Genomic DNA, 13,592 nt, shown 5'->3' with positions numbered 1-13,592 from the left:
CGTTCAACTAGGGTGAAGAAAGCTAGAACATAAGAATGGCCATGCTGGGTCAGACCAAAGGTCCATCCAGCCCAGTATCCTGTCTACCGACAGTGGCCAATGCCAGGTGCTCCAGAGGGAGTGAACCTAACAGGTAATGATCAAGTGATCCCTCTCCTGCCATCCATCTCCACCCTCTGACAAACAGAGGCTAGGGACACCATTCTTTACCCATCCTGGCTAATAGTCATTAATGGACTTAACCTCCATGAATTTATCTAGTTCTCTTTTAAACCCTGTTATAGTCCTAGTCTTCACAACCTCCTCAGGCAAGGAGTTCCACAGGTTGACTGTGTGCTGTGTGAAGAAGAACTTCCTTTTATTTGTTTTAAACCTGCTGCCCATTAATTTCATTTGGTGGCCCCTAGTTCTTATATTATGGGAACAAGTAAATAACTTTTCCTTATTCACTTTCTCCACACCACTTATGATTTTATATACCTCTATCATATCCCCCCCTTAGTCTCCTCTTTTCCAGGCTGAAAAGTCCTAGCCTCTTTAATCTCTCCTCATATGGGACCTGTTCCAAACCCCTAATCATTTTAGTTGCCCTTCTCTGAACCTTTTCTAATGCTAGTATATGTTTTTTGAGATGAGGAGACCACATCTGTATGCAGTATTCAAGATGTGGGTGTACCATGGATTTATATAAAGGCAATAAGATATTCTACGTCTTATTCTCTATCCTTTTTTTAATGATTCCTAACATCCTGTTTGCTTTTTTGACTGCCGCTGCACACTGCGTGGACGTCTTCAGAGAACTATCCACGATGACTCCAAGATCTCTTTCCTGATTAGTTGTAGCTAAATTAGCCCCCATCATATTGTATGTATAGTTGGGGTTATTTTTTCCAATGTGTATTACCTTACATTTCTCCACATTAAATTTCATTTGCCATTTTGTTGCCCAATCACTTAGTTTAGTTTTGCTACAGCAATTTGGATTGGGATTATATATATGAGTGGGGATATTAAACTAGAGGGTAGCATTTTCATAGTTGGAGAGGGGAGTTGAACCCCTAAGTAAAGAGTTTAGACTTTTTGCATTGATACCTGGCTCTGCCACCCCAACTTGGCCCTTTTTGGGGGGCTTGGTTATTTGTTCTTATTATTATTAAAGTTGATTTCACTAATATAAAGGAAAGCTTGTTTTGAGATATAGGCCTTGCCTTTTTGGTCCTTTTGTACTAGAAAAGACTCAGTTATAGATAGAAACTGACCTGGATTACTCCGGTCTGTGTGCAGAATCAGTCAGTCTCTGGAACTGGTATATCACCAATCGAATCACGCTATTGGCAGTATACCTTCCGGGGAAGCAAAATGTGATTGCAGACTTCCTCCCCAGACATTTTGCAATCGACAACAAGTGGGAGCTCCACGACTTGGTATTGCACAATATTTTCACTCTGTGCGGAACCCTAGCCAGAGATATGTTCATCTCTCAAGCAAACAGGAAATGCACCACATATTGCTCCAGAGAAGCCCTAGATCACCTCTCCCAGGGCGACACTCTGTTTCTTCCTTGGCTGGACCAGTTCAGCTAGTCCTTCCCTCCGCTACCACTCCTGCTGCAAGTTCTGTGCAAAATCTGGCAGGATACAGTACGGGTCATCCTGATCACCCCCTTCTGGCCAAGACAGTTTTGATTTCCCAACATCCTACACATGTCATCCCGACCTCTGATCATCCTCCCAACATTTCCCAAGCTCCTGACCTGGAGGAACGGCAAGATGAAAGCACCCTGATCCACATCTGCTCCACCTCAGGGCTTGGTATTTGGATGGCCATCATCCTTGGAACGTTCATGCTCCACAACCGTGCGGGACATTCTTTCTAATAGCAGAAGGATTCTATTAGAAGATGTTACCTAGCTAAATGGAAATGCTTTTCTTCTTGGGCACTTCAAAGAGGCATTCTCCCAGAAACTGCAGATATTTCTCTCATCTTGGACAATATCCTCTCTTTGAAAACATCAGGCTTGTCCATCAGCTCCTTGTGAGTGCACTTGGCAGCAATCAGTGTATACCATCCACCTTTTCAGGGCTACTTGGTCTTTGCACGTCCACTGACCAGTAGATTCTGGAAAGGCCTGATCAGAACCTTCCCACCTATTCAGTGGGGCTTAAACCTTGTTCTCTCTGTACTAACAAGGCCCCCCCATGAACCTTTAGCTTCCTGCTCCATGTCTCTCCTTTCCATGAAGATTGCTTTCCTTGTAGCTGTTACCTCAGCTAGAAGAGTTGGCGAGCTTGGAGCAATGATGGCAGAGCCTTCTTACACTGTATTCCATAAGGATGTTTCTTTTCATCTATACCCCAAATTCACTCCTGAAGTAGTTTCAGAATTTCACTTTAACCAATCGATTCACTTGCCTGTGTTCTTCCCAAAACTGCATATTTCTGCCGAAGAACGAAGACTCCACTCCCTCAATGTTCAGCAGACCTTGGCCTTTTACCTGCAAAAAACAAAACCCATCAGGAAATCCCTGAGACTATTCATCACTATATCAGAAAGAATCAGGGGGCGTGCTATCTCCACCCAGAGAATCTCCAAATGGATCTCTGGCTGCATTCTACTCTGCTATCAGCTATTGAACCTTCCCCAAACCCCCCTGGAATAAGAGTGCATTCCACCAGAGCAGAAGCAACAACTGTAGTATCACTTCCAGAGGTACCCCTCCTTCACATCTGTAAAGCAGCCACATGGGGCTCTGTTCACACATTTCCAAGACATTATGCATTGGTACAGGACTCCTCTGCCTCCTCTGGAATGGCGGTCCTCAACTCTGCTATCTACATCCTTGCACCTTCCTCCGACTTAGGTACTGCTTGTCAGTCACCCACAGTGGAATATAATAGGATCATCACTTGAAGAAGAAAGGGAGGTTACTGACCTGTAACTGAAGGATCTTCGAGAGTCACGGTCCCTATCTGTATTCCACTGCCTGCTCTCCTCCTCTGCTTTGGATCTTATCTGATTCATGGTAGAGAAGGAACTGAGAGGCGATCAGTCCACCCCACCCTTTATCCCCTTGGAGAGAGGCATGAGGTGAACCAGGGTGCATGTGCAGACCAATAGACATAACTTTCAAATTCTTCAGCTCCTGGTGCATGGTATGCATGTGTAACCCACCATGGAGTACAGATAGGGACTACCATCTCAAAGAACCTCCAGTTACCGGTCAGTACCTCCCTTTCCAGATAAGGAGTGAGTACAGTATTGTTACCAGGTGCTTTCATTCTGCAATGGAATCAAGGTTTCCCATATGCCTTTCTATCAATTCTCCAAATCCCCAGAGTGATATCCAAAGTCAAATGAGGGCAAGCTGCGAACATTCTTATGACTTTCTACTGTTCAAGACAGTTTTGGCTGGTAGACTTGCTGCATATGTCCATTCAACTGCCTGGACCTGATTTCACAGGTCAGATACTTCATGATCAGATACACTACCCAGACACAAAGCCCCTGCATCTAACAGCCTGGACATTGGTTGCTTAAGTATCATGCACAGGGCCTTCCTCATTTAACCAGACATCCTGATACAGAAGAGGAAGACATCCATCAGAAGAACTTACTTGCCAAAAAAGGAAGAGGTTCTCTATGTGGGCAGCCCAACGTTGCCTGGACCCTAAGGGAGACTATGATATTGAACGTCCTTGACTACTTGGTACATTTAAAACACTCCAACATTTCATACAGCTCTATTGAGGTCCACCTTTCACCAATCTCAGCTTGCCATCTGTCTGTCCGGTTGTGCTCTCACATGACAGTATTGAAGTTCCCAAAGGGTTTATTATATTAACCACCAGCCAGGGAACCTGCTTCCGCCTGGAACATCAACATTGGAGCTGCCCATCATGTTGCTGTGAGGGGATGCCAGGCCTCTGGGTCCCTGGATCTCTGAGTATTTTAAGCCTCTAGAGTCAAAATGGGGTTCTCAGCCACCACTGAGAACAGCCTAGCTCCATCCTATTTGGAACCCCCCTTCAAGTAGTGGAAGGCTGCTATCAAATCCCCCCTCACTCTTTTCTTCTGCAGACTAAATAACCCCAGTTCCCTCAGCCTCTCCTCGTTAGTAATGTGCCCAAGCCCCCTAATCATTTCCGTTGCCCTCCACTGGACTCTCTCCAATTTGTCCACATCCCTTCTGTAGTGGGGGGACCAAAACTGGACGCAGTACTCCAGGTGTGGCCTCACCAATGCCGAATAGAGGGAAATAATCACTTCCCTCGATCTGCTGGCAATACGCCTACTAATACAGCCCAATATGCCATTGGCCTTCTTGGCAACAAGGGCACATTGCTGACTCATATCCAGCTTCTCGTCCTCCGTAATCCCCAGGTCCTTTTCTGCAGAGCTGCTGTTTAGCCAGTCAATCCCCAGCCTGTAGCAGTGCATGGGATTCTTCCTTCCTACATGTAGGACTCTGCACTTGTCCTTGTTGAACCTCATCAGATTTCTTTTGGCCCAGTCCTCCAATTTGTCTAGGTCACTCTGGACCCTCTCCCTACCCTCCAGCATATCTACCTCCCCCCCAGTTTCTTGTCATCTGTGAACTTACTGAGGGTGCAATTCATCCCATCATCCAGATCATTAATAAAGATGTTGAACAAAACCTGCCCCAGGACCGACCCCTGGGACACTCCTCTTGATACCAACTAGATACCAACTGCCAACTAGACATCGAGCCATTGATCACCACCCGTTGAGCCTGACCATCTAGCCAGCTTTCTATCCACCTTATAGTCCATTCATCCAGCCCATATTTCTTTAACTTGCCGGCAAGAATACTGTGGGAGACCATATCAAAAGGTTTGCTAAAGTCAAGATATATCACATCCACCGCTTTCCCCAAATCCACAGAGCCAGTTATCTCATCATAGAAGGCAATCAGGCATGACTTGCCCTTGGTGAATCCATGTTGACTGTTCCTGATCACCTTCCTCTTCTCCAGGTACTTCAAAATGGATTCCTTGAGAACCTGCTCAGTGATTTTGCCAGGGACTGAAGTGAGGCTGACCGGTCTGTAGTTCCCTGGGTCACTATATTTGCCTTTTTCCAATCGTCCGGGAACTCCCCTGGTCGCCACAGATTTTCAAAGATAATGGCCAATGGCTCTGCAATCACATCAGCCAACTCTCTCAGTACCCTTGGATGCATTAGATCTGGACCCATGGACTTGTGCATGTCCAGCTTTTCTAAATAGTCCTTAATCTGTTCTTTCACCACTGCGGCTGCTCACCTCCTCTCCATACTGTGTTGCCCAGTGCAGTAGTCTGGGAGCTGACCTTGTCTGTGAATACCAGCAAAAAAAGCATTGAGTACTTCAGCTTTTTCCACCTCCCCCCTTCAGTAAGGGTCCCACACTTTCCCTGACCTCCTTGTTGCTAACATACCTGTAGAAACCCTTCTTGTTACCCTTCACATTCCCTGCTAGCTGCAACTCCAATTGTGCCATGGCCTTCCTGATTATACCCCTGCATGCTCTAGCAATATTTTTATACTCCTCCCTAGTCATCTGTTCAAATTTCCACTTCTTGTAAGTAGAGAGTTAAAGAAACCTCTCCGACAACATAGTTCCTGTTTCTCTGCCTCCTCCCCCACAGAGCCTAGCTACAGGGCTCCCCTCCCTCCCCCAGGCCAGACACCTGCACCCTCTCTCACCCTAGAGCCCAGCTGCGGGGCCCTCCCAACCCAGACACCTGCATCCTTCCCACCCCCAGAGCCCAGCCACAGGGTGCCCCCTTGCCCAGACACTATCACCCTCAACTTCTCTAGAGCCCAGGGATCCAGAGGGAGAAATAGCCTGATGCTGGGTTGCGGAGTTGTACGGAGTTGCTTGCAGATCGCTGCCTTCTTTCAGGGGTGCAGCTGCTGGGAACCCTCCAGCTCACTCCCCCTTCCCCCGGCACTGTCTTCTATTTGTGAGCTGGGCTCTGCCTCGTCCAGCAGCCCCTAGTGGCAGCCAGCAGCTGTGCAGTCCATTTTGGGGGTAGAGGGGAGGAAATTCTGCATGCACAACATTAATTTCTGCACAAATTCTGCATGTGCAATGGTGCAGTATTCCCCGAGAAGTACTTTCAAATTCCCAGGGAACTGAGGGAGAAATTCTGCCCTTTATGTGCTTGCATGGGTGCACAAAGAGGCACAGGATGCATGTACAGCCTCAATGGACACTGCTATTCAAAAGACTCTAGTCTTGCAATCAGGAGGTGCATGCACACCTATAGTGGCATCCATACTGACAACATTTTGAAGAGCCATAATTGCCATAGGGTAAGTAACCATTCTTGTCATTTGCTCCTGTCCCACTGCAAAGTGCAATGGGCCATTTTTTTTTTAATGATCTAAAGCTTTTCCCTTTATATACATGATCTTCAAACAGCTTACCTACAAGTGTTGGATACTGAAGATTTTAGCACTGGCAGTGAATGTTGTTTTCATTTTCTGCAGTGGGAATATGAATTCTTTGGCATAAATTTGTTTAAATTATCACAGGTTTTAAGTCTTGTTAGGAACAACTCAGTCTGCCCCAGGGAGATTTTCATTCTGTCATGGATCTAGTAAATTTATACTCAGTTTAGTAAATTTAGATTCAGTTGGATTATTCCCACCCAGAGAGCTAAAGCTTCAATCTTGTGTGCTAATTTGCATTAGTTCTTTGTGTGTTGGTTTTCACTGTGTTGTAATAATCCTGGTCTCATTTTCTCACCTTGTTTTCCATTACAGCACCAAGTTCTTACCTTGTTTTCCAGTATAGAACCAGATGCAGGGGAACCTGTGCTATTAATTCAAGAAATCAAAGGATTCCTTCAAAGCGGCTGCTGTGTTCCAGATTTAAGTTCATACCATGACAGATGATACTAATTCTGCTCATCAGCTCAGGAGCTCTCAATCTGGTAGCAGAATTGCATAATCTAAGCAGAATTCATAGGCATTTTTTCCTTCCTAGCATATTTCCATTTATCTCCAAACTAGATGGGAGAGAGTTGCCTCTTATCTTCCTAATTGTGGTTGTGAATGTGCAGATTTGACATTTATTCTTTTGGGGAATGTTAGTTCCGTTCTTTATTTTAACTTGCTATTTCCCTGGCTCTCCCCCCGACCTGACAGGGAAGGACTCTCGTCTCCTTGTCTTCAGGATGAGCGCTGTACGAAATGGCATAGAAGCAAAGCAGATGGCAAAGAGCAAATATGACTGCAGAGAAAATAAACTTGAGAAAACAAAAGGTGATTTGACTCTCATTTATCAAAAGACCCAATTAAGGCATTGGGCCAGAAGCTGCCAAAGGTCCTATCGGCTCCCCCTGTAGATGTTGCAGCAACTGACCCTTAGTTATTCTCCTCTGGACAGTGGATTGAAATCCCGTGTTAGATTGTATGTGAAAATAAATTTGAACTAATCCCAATTCCCATTTGTGCACTTCACAAAAATACCACATGACTTGGTAGTTTTTACCAGGGAGAAGTTCTGAAGCAGAATAGATATATTACAAGCAGGATTGAAGGAGTCTGGCAGAGCTATGTATGGAGGCCCAGGACTGGAATAATAGGGCAGTGCTGCAGGTCAGAGTTGGTGCATTGGTGGAATTGTATGAGTTCCTAGTACGTGGAATAGCAGGGGAGTTGCACCTTATTCTTGAGTTGTATTGGAAAAGCTGAGAGCATTTCTAGATGGGGAGCAACAGAATTTTATGGGATAGAATTGAGATGCATACTACCCCTGGCACAAGCCTATGCATTTAGTCATTCACTTCCATAAGAAATTATTCATTTGCAAATTTTAGAGGGTGAAAAAATAATTAGGTTTCACTTCACAAGGAACTATGTGGAGTTCGTGGGTGTGTTTCTTGAAGGGAATGTTAATACGTGCATTATCTCCTTAGGCTGCCATTTGTATGCCATTAATACTCACCACAGCAGTGAACTGAGGATAGTTGTGGCTATTAGGAACAAACTGCTCCTCATCACAAAGAAATACAATCAAGGCAACAGTTTAACCAGTGTCTGTTTGATGTCATCACTGTCTGAATCACCAGTGGAGGAATTCCAGTACATCAGGGTATGCTTGAGACAAATCACTAAAAATACCTTCTCTCTCACTTGGTAGGGCTGACACCTGGTTCAGGAGGGGCACACATCTTGCCTTTCTAAACCCAGGATTGGTTCAAGTGAGAGTCCCAACAATGGTGATGGGAAATCCCATTACAGATAATTAAACAAAAATCCTCCACTTTTTTTAACTGGATTCTTGTTCATCAATGAAACATATCTGTGTACAGCCCGTCTGCCCTCTAGCACAGCTCACTGGGCACTACCTGTAGTACAAACTATTTCCAGTGAGAATATGAAAAGTAGAATAATTCCTTTAATTTCCATCTTAATGTAATGTCATTTACATTACAGGAGATTTGTCTCTCTGACCCTCCAGTGATCATGACTCTGGTGGATGGACCTACTGGAGACAATGACAATATGATCTGTGTAGCATATCGGCATCAGTTTGATTTAGTTAACGAGAGTACTGGGGAGTCCTACAGGTTACATCATGTTGAAGCAAGCAGGGTAAGTTCTCAGCATTAGAACAGAGTTTGCTAGTGTAACCACACCTAGCACCATAAAAGTCGATATAGCTATCCCTGAGGCCACAGTGACTTCTACCACCTTCCTTAGAGCACTAGTTTGGGAGGATCTTGGCTTTTTTGCTTTTAATTTAGTTTTCAAGCTGTTATCTCTGCTCCCACTCTTCCTGAGACCTGAGTTCTTTCTAGGGTACCTAATGGTGATTGTCCCCAGGCAATCATAAAGTAAGACATCTCTGACTGGTACTCCTAGACATATCACCAGGTGGGCAAAAGCCTTGCATCTCAGAGTCTGGAATTTCACCTTCAGCATAGCTGTAAAGCCTTTTCTTTTCTTCCTATCTCAAAGGCTTTTCTCCCTTTTAGTACAGGGTGAGAGAGAGAGAGAGTGTGTGTGTGTGGAAACTACCCTTTGTTAGCCATCAATTTCAAATTAAGATTTGCATAAACCAAGACTGAACCAGCTTTCCTTGCCTTCTCAGGTTTGAGGAATAAGCTCCCTACTGTTCGATTGCCTTTTCCAGTCTTGCATATTCCTCCTGAAGGCCTTTTGTATTCCCCTTAAGGTCTATTTTTAACATAGATTAATGACTGGGTGAGACCTCATTTGGAATACTGCATGCAGTTTTAATCTCCCATGTTTAAGAAGGATGATTTCAAAGTGGAACAGGTGCAAAGAAGAGCTTCTAGGATGATCAGAGGAATGGAAAAGCTACATTATGAGAGGAGACTGAAGCAGCTTTTCTTGTTTAGCCTAACCATACAAAGGCTGAGGGGAGATATGATTGCTCTCTACAAATAAATCAGAGGGATAAAAACCAGGGAGGGAGTCGAGTTATTTAAGTTAAGCACCACTGTTGACACAAGAACAAATAGCTATAAACTGACCATCAACAAATTTAGGCTTGAAATTAGATTAAGATTTGTAACCATCAGAGGAGAGAAGTTCTGGAACAGTCTTCCAAGGGGAGCAATGAGAGCAAAAAAACCCAACTTGTTTTAAGACTGAGCTTGATAAGTTTATGGAGGGAATGGTATGATGAGACTGCCTACAATGGGATGTGGCCCATCTGCGACAGCTAGTAGCAAATATCCCCAATGGCCAGAGATGGGGCACTAGATGGGGAGGGCCTGGTTGGTCTTGCCCACATGCTCAGGGTCCAGCTGATTGCCATATTTGAGGTCGGGAAGGAATTTCCCCCAAGTCAGATTGGCAGAGACCCTGGGTTTTTTTACCTTTCTCTGCAGCATGGAGCATGGTCACTTTCTGGTTTAAACTAGATTGTTGGATTCTCTGTAACTTGAAATCCTTTAAATCATGATTTGATGACTTCAGTAACTCAGCCAGAGGTTATTAGAGGAGTGGGTGGGTGAGGTTCTTTGTCCTGTGAAGGCCAGGAGTGCAGGCTAGATCAGGGGTGGGCAAACTTTTTGGTCCAAGGGCCTCATCTGGGTATGGACATTTTATGGCAGGCCATGAATGCTCACAAAATTGGGGGTTGGGGTGCGGGAGGGGGTGAGGGCTCTGGCTGGGGGGGTGGGCTCTGGGGTGGCGCCAGAAATGAGAAGTTCAGGTTGCAGGAGGGGGCTCTGGGCTGGGGCAGGGCGTTGAGGGAAGGGGGGAGGGCTCAGCTGGGGGTGCGGTCTCTGGGGTGGGGCTGGGGATGAGGGGTTGGGGGTGCAGGAAATTGTTCCGGGCTGGAACAGAGGGGTTCGGAGGGGGGGAGAGGGATCAGGGCTGGGGCAGGGGGTTGGGGCACGGGAGAGGGTCAGGGGTGCAGGCTCCAGGTGGCGCTTACCTCAAGCAGCTCCCAGAAGCAGCGGCAGGTCCCCCCTCTGGCTCCTGTGCGGAGGCGAGGCCAGGGGGCTCTGCATGTTGCTTTACTGCATTATATCCGGATTCGTGTGGAGCCCCGGACCCTTTAAAGCGCCGCCTGAGCCCCGCTGCTTTGCTGCGTTATATCCGAATTCGTGTGGAGCCCCGGGCCCTTTAAAACGCCGCCCAAGTCCCGCTGCCGGAGCTTCGGTGGTGACCCTTGGGCTCCCTGCAGTGGCTGGAGCATCAGGTCCTTTAAATCACCGCTGGGGAAGCCTGACCGTACCGGCTTACTTTAACCTCTGGATATAACACGGTTTCACCTATAACGCGGTGAGATTTTTTGGCTCCAGAGGACCGCGTTATATCAGGGTAGAGGTGTATATGGTAAAAATAAGAAAGTAAGCAATTTTTCAGTAAGTGTGTGCTGTGACTCTTCTGTATTTTTATGTCTGTTTTTTGTAAGCAAGTAGTTTTTAAGTGAGGCGAAACTTGGGGATATGCAAGACAAATCAGGCTTTGGAAAGGGGTATATTAGTGTGGAAAGGTTGAGAGCCACTGTTATGGAGTATTATGAAAGTGATACAATTTAAAAAAGCAAACCTGAGCACTTATCAGTGCTTTTGTGCCTTTTCATGAAGTTTTAAATACCAACCACAACTGCCTAAAACTACTTCTTACATTCTTGGAGTATTGTGTGAGAATTTCTTAATAACTTGAACTCAAGAAATGGCTTTTAGTCTTATCTAAGAAATCACTGCCCAATGCAGTACTGAAATGGGGAAACAAGCAGAATTAGCTCTGTATTTCCAGTGGCCAAAATATTCTAACTTGGTTGTTTGAAGTTAGACATCTAAATAAATGCCAATTTTTCAGAAATTTTGAGTACCCACAATTCCTATTGATTTCTGTCCGAGCCTGGGATGGTCAGTATCTCTGAAAGTCAAGTCATTTTTATTTGTGTCTAAATATGGATTTAGGTGTCTGGCTGTAGATACCCAAGTTTGAATATTTTGAGCAGTCTGTTTATGCTGATAGTCTTCCTCAAAATGCAAATAGATAAATTCTCCTCTCTTCTGATGGTTCTTGGTTTTATTTAATTTACTTTTTGTTTTATTTTTTACCTCTTATGTTTTTTGCGTGAATTTAGTGATGATGAAAGGGACCAGGTTTGACAGCCTTGGAGACTGAGCAGGTACCGCATGGATAGTTGCAATGCAAACGTCCCCGTGTGGTCTTGCCAATTTTCCTCAATTCTGATCTGAAGAATCTACTTCTAGGGATGAGAGGGGACTTCATTCACCATGGCCCGTTCAGTCACTGCCCTATTGACTGAGGCTACCAACAAGGCTGTCAGTTGGTACCAATTATGGTTGTTGTTTTTGGGATGTGGACACTGGCCTCTGGGAATTGGACTTGGTGCCCATCAAATCATTTCACTTAGGTCACCAAACAGCTGTCATTTGGTAACAGCTTTTTGTCACTACAGATCTGGGATAGGTCTGAACTGGTGGTATGTGTATGTATGTATAATATCCCTATGGGTGCTCCACTGTAGATGCGCTTGCATCCCTACATTGCTGATTGGAGAACTTTGGTAGCAGTGTCCATTCGGCCCGCACATCCACTATACTCCCTCATGCCCCACCAGGAGGCTAACCAGCTTGTGTGGGTGAACCCCCTCCTCAGTTCCTTTTCAACCGCCCCTGGCTAGAGACGGAGTCATTAGCAGTCTGTTTGTGATCGTTATCTCTATTCTTTTCATTAGCATTTTTAGTAGCTAGTTAATCTTCCCTCCTTCCTTAGCTGTACATTTTCTTTATTTTCTCCTAAAAAAACAAAAACCACTTTTAATTTTCCCCCTTTGTAGGGGACCCTTTCCCCACAGCAGGGTATGCCTGGCTCACCAGGCTACAATAAGTGCATTCTATGTAAAGAGGCCATCCCTATGGCAGATAAACATATACGCTGCCTAGGGAAAGGTCACGTTCCTCAGAAGTGTGGTCTCTGTCAACAATTTAAACCAAGGTCTCGTAAGGACATGGAACTGAGACAAAAAATCAGCCTGATGGCGGCAGCCCGGCAGCCTTCCCTTGACCCACACTAGGAATCACTTAGAAGATTTGAATCTTCCCCACAGCCCTCGATGTCCAAGGACTATGGGTCGAAGAAATCAGCTGCAGATCTCTCCTGAAAGGTATCTAAAAAGAGATATGTGAGCCTTGAGCTAGCCGAAAAGGATCACCGGCATGCTCGGAATCGTTGGTACCAAGACCGTCCAAGCACTAGCGTAGCTAGTGGGGTGCAGGGGAAGCAGCCGCTTCCCCTCATCACATTTTTGAAAAGCGGCGCCTAAAAGGGCCCCGCAGCTGTCCACCCCTTCCCTAGCTCACTTCCCCCTCCTCCCCTCCCCTGAACGCTCCGCCCCCCTGCTCCTCCCCCTCCCCTGCTTCCCGCGAATCACACGTTCGCGGGAAGTCTAAAAACAAGCAGGGGGCAGGCCGGCGCCAGCAACAGGTAAGCTGGGGGGGGGGAGACGCGAGAAGGAGGGCTCCGGGGAGACGAGACGCGGCGCGGCCCACTCCGGCCCTGGCCGAGCAGCTCCCACTGGCCCCGGCCAAGCGGCTCCGGCCAGCCCCGGGACACCGGCCCGCTCCCGGCCCTGGTGGCTCTGGCCCGGCTCGGCCCCAGCAGCGCCGTCCGAGCACCCCGGCGGCTCCGGCCCCAGCAGCTTCAGCTCGGCCCGGGCCCCGCGGCGCCGGCCCACTCCCCGGTTACCATTCGTCCGGATTCCCCCGGACATGTCCGGCTTTTCGAGCTAAAAATAGCATCTGGGGGGAATTTGTAAATGTCCGGACTTCCCCCCCCATGCAGAGCGCACGCGGCTGACAGGGCAGCCGGCCGGATGGTGCCACTTACATGGGGCTCCGACAGCCAGAGAGAGCCTCTCCTCCGCTTCCCCTGCAGCAGAGATCACTCCCTCCCTCCCTGCATTCGCAGATCGCCTCGGGCAGTCTGGAGCTCCTCCCCCGCTCCTCCTCCCCTGCTGCCCAGCGTGCTGGGACGAGCGGCAGAGTAAGGGGGCCAGGGGGTCGGAGGAGGGGCAGGGAGGTTCTGGAGGGGGCAGTCAAGGGACGGGGGGAGGTCGGGAGTTC

General features: G+C 46.9%; 1 protein-coding gene across 1 annotated transcript in view; it reads left to right on the top strand.

Moving 5' to 3' along the window:
* The window catches only part of GARNL3 (GTPase activating Rap/RanGAP domain like 3), a 212,543-nt gene that overhangs the window by 153,643 nt on the left and 45,308 nt on the right, over window positions 1-13,592 (top strand). The window contains exons 21-23 of the mRNA XM_024201166.1: window positions 7,153-7,269; window positions 7,926-8,101; window positions 8,446-8,604. Coding sequence (XP_024056934.1) covers window positions 7,153-7,269; window positions 7,926-8,101; window positions 8,446-8,604 — 452 coding nt within the window. The remainder of the gene's footprint in view (window positions 1-7,152; window positions 7,270-7,925; window positions 8,102-8,445; window positions 8,605-13,592) is intronic.

This window comes from Terrapene carolina, unplaced genomic scaffold, assembly GCF_002925995.2.
Source record: "Terrapene carolina triunguis isolate 2854851 unplaced genomic scaffold, T_m_triunguis-2.0 Scaffold238, whole genome shotgun sequence".
NCBI lineage: Eukaryota > Metazoa > Chordata > Testudines > Emydidae > Terrapene > Terrapene triunguis.
This window is presented reverse-complemented; position numbering and strand designations above follow the sequence as displayed.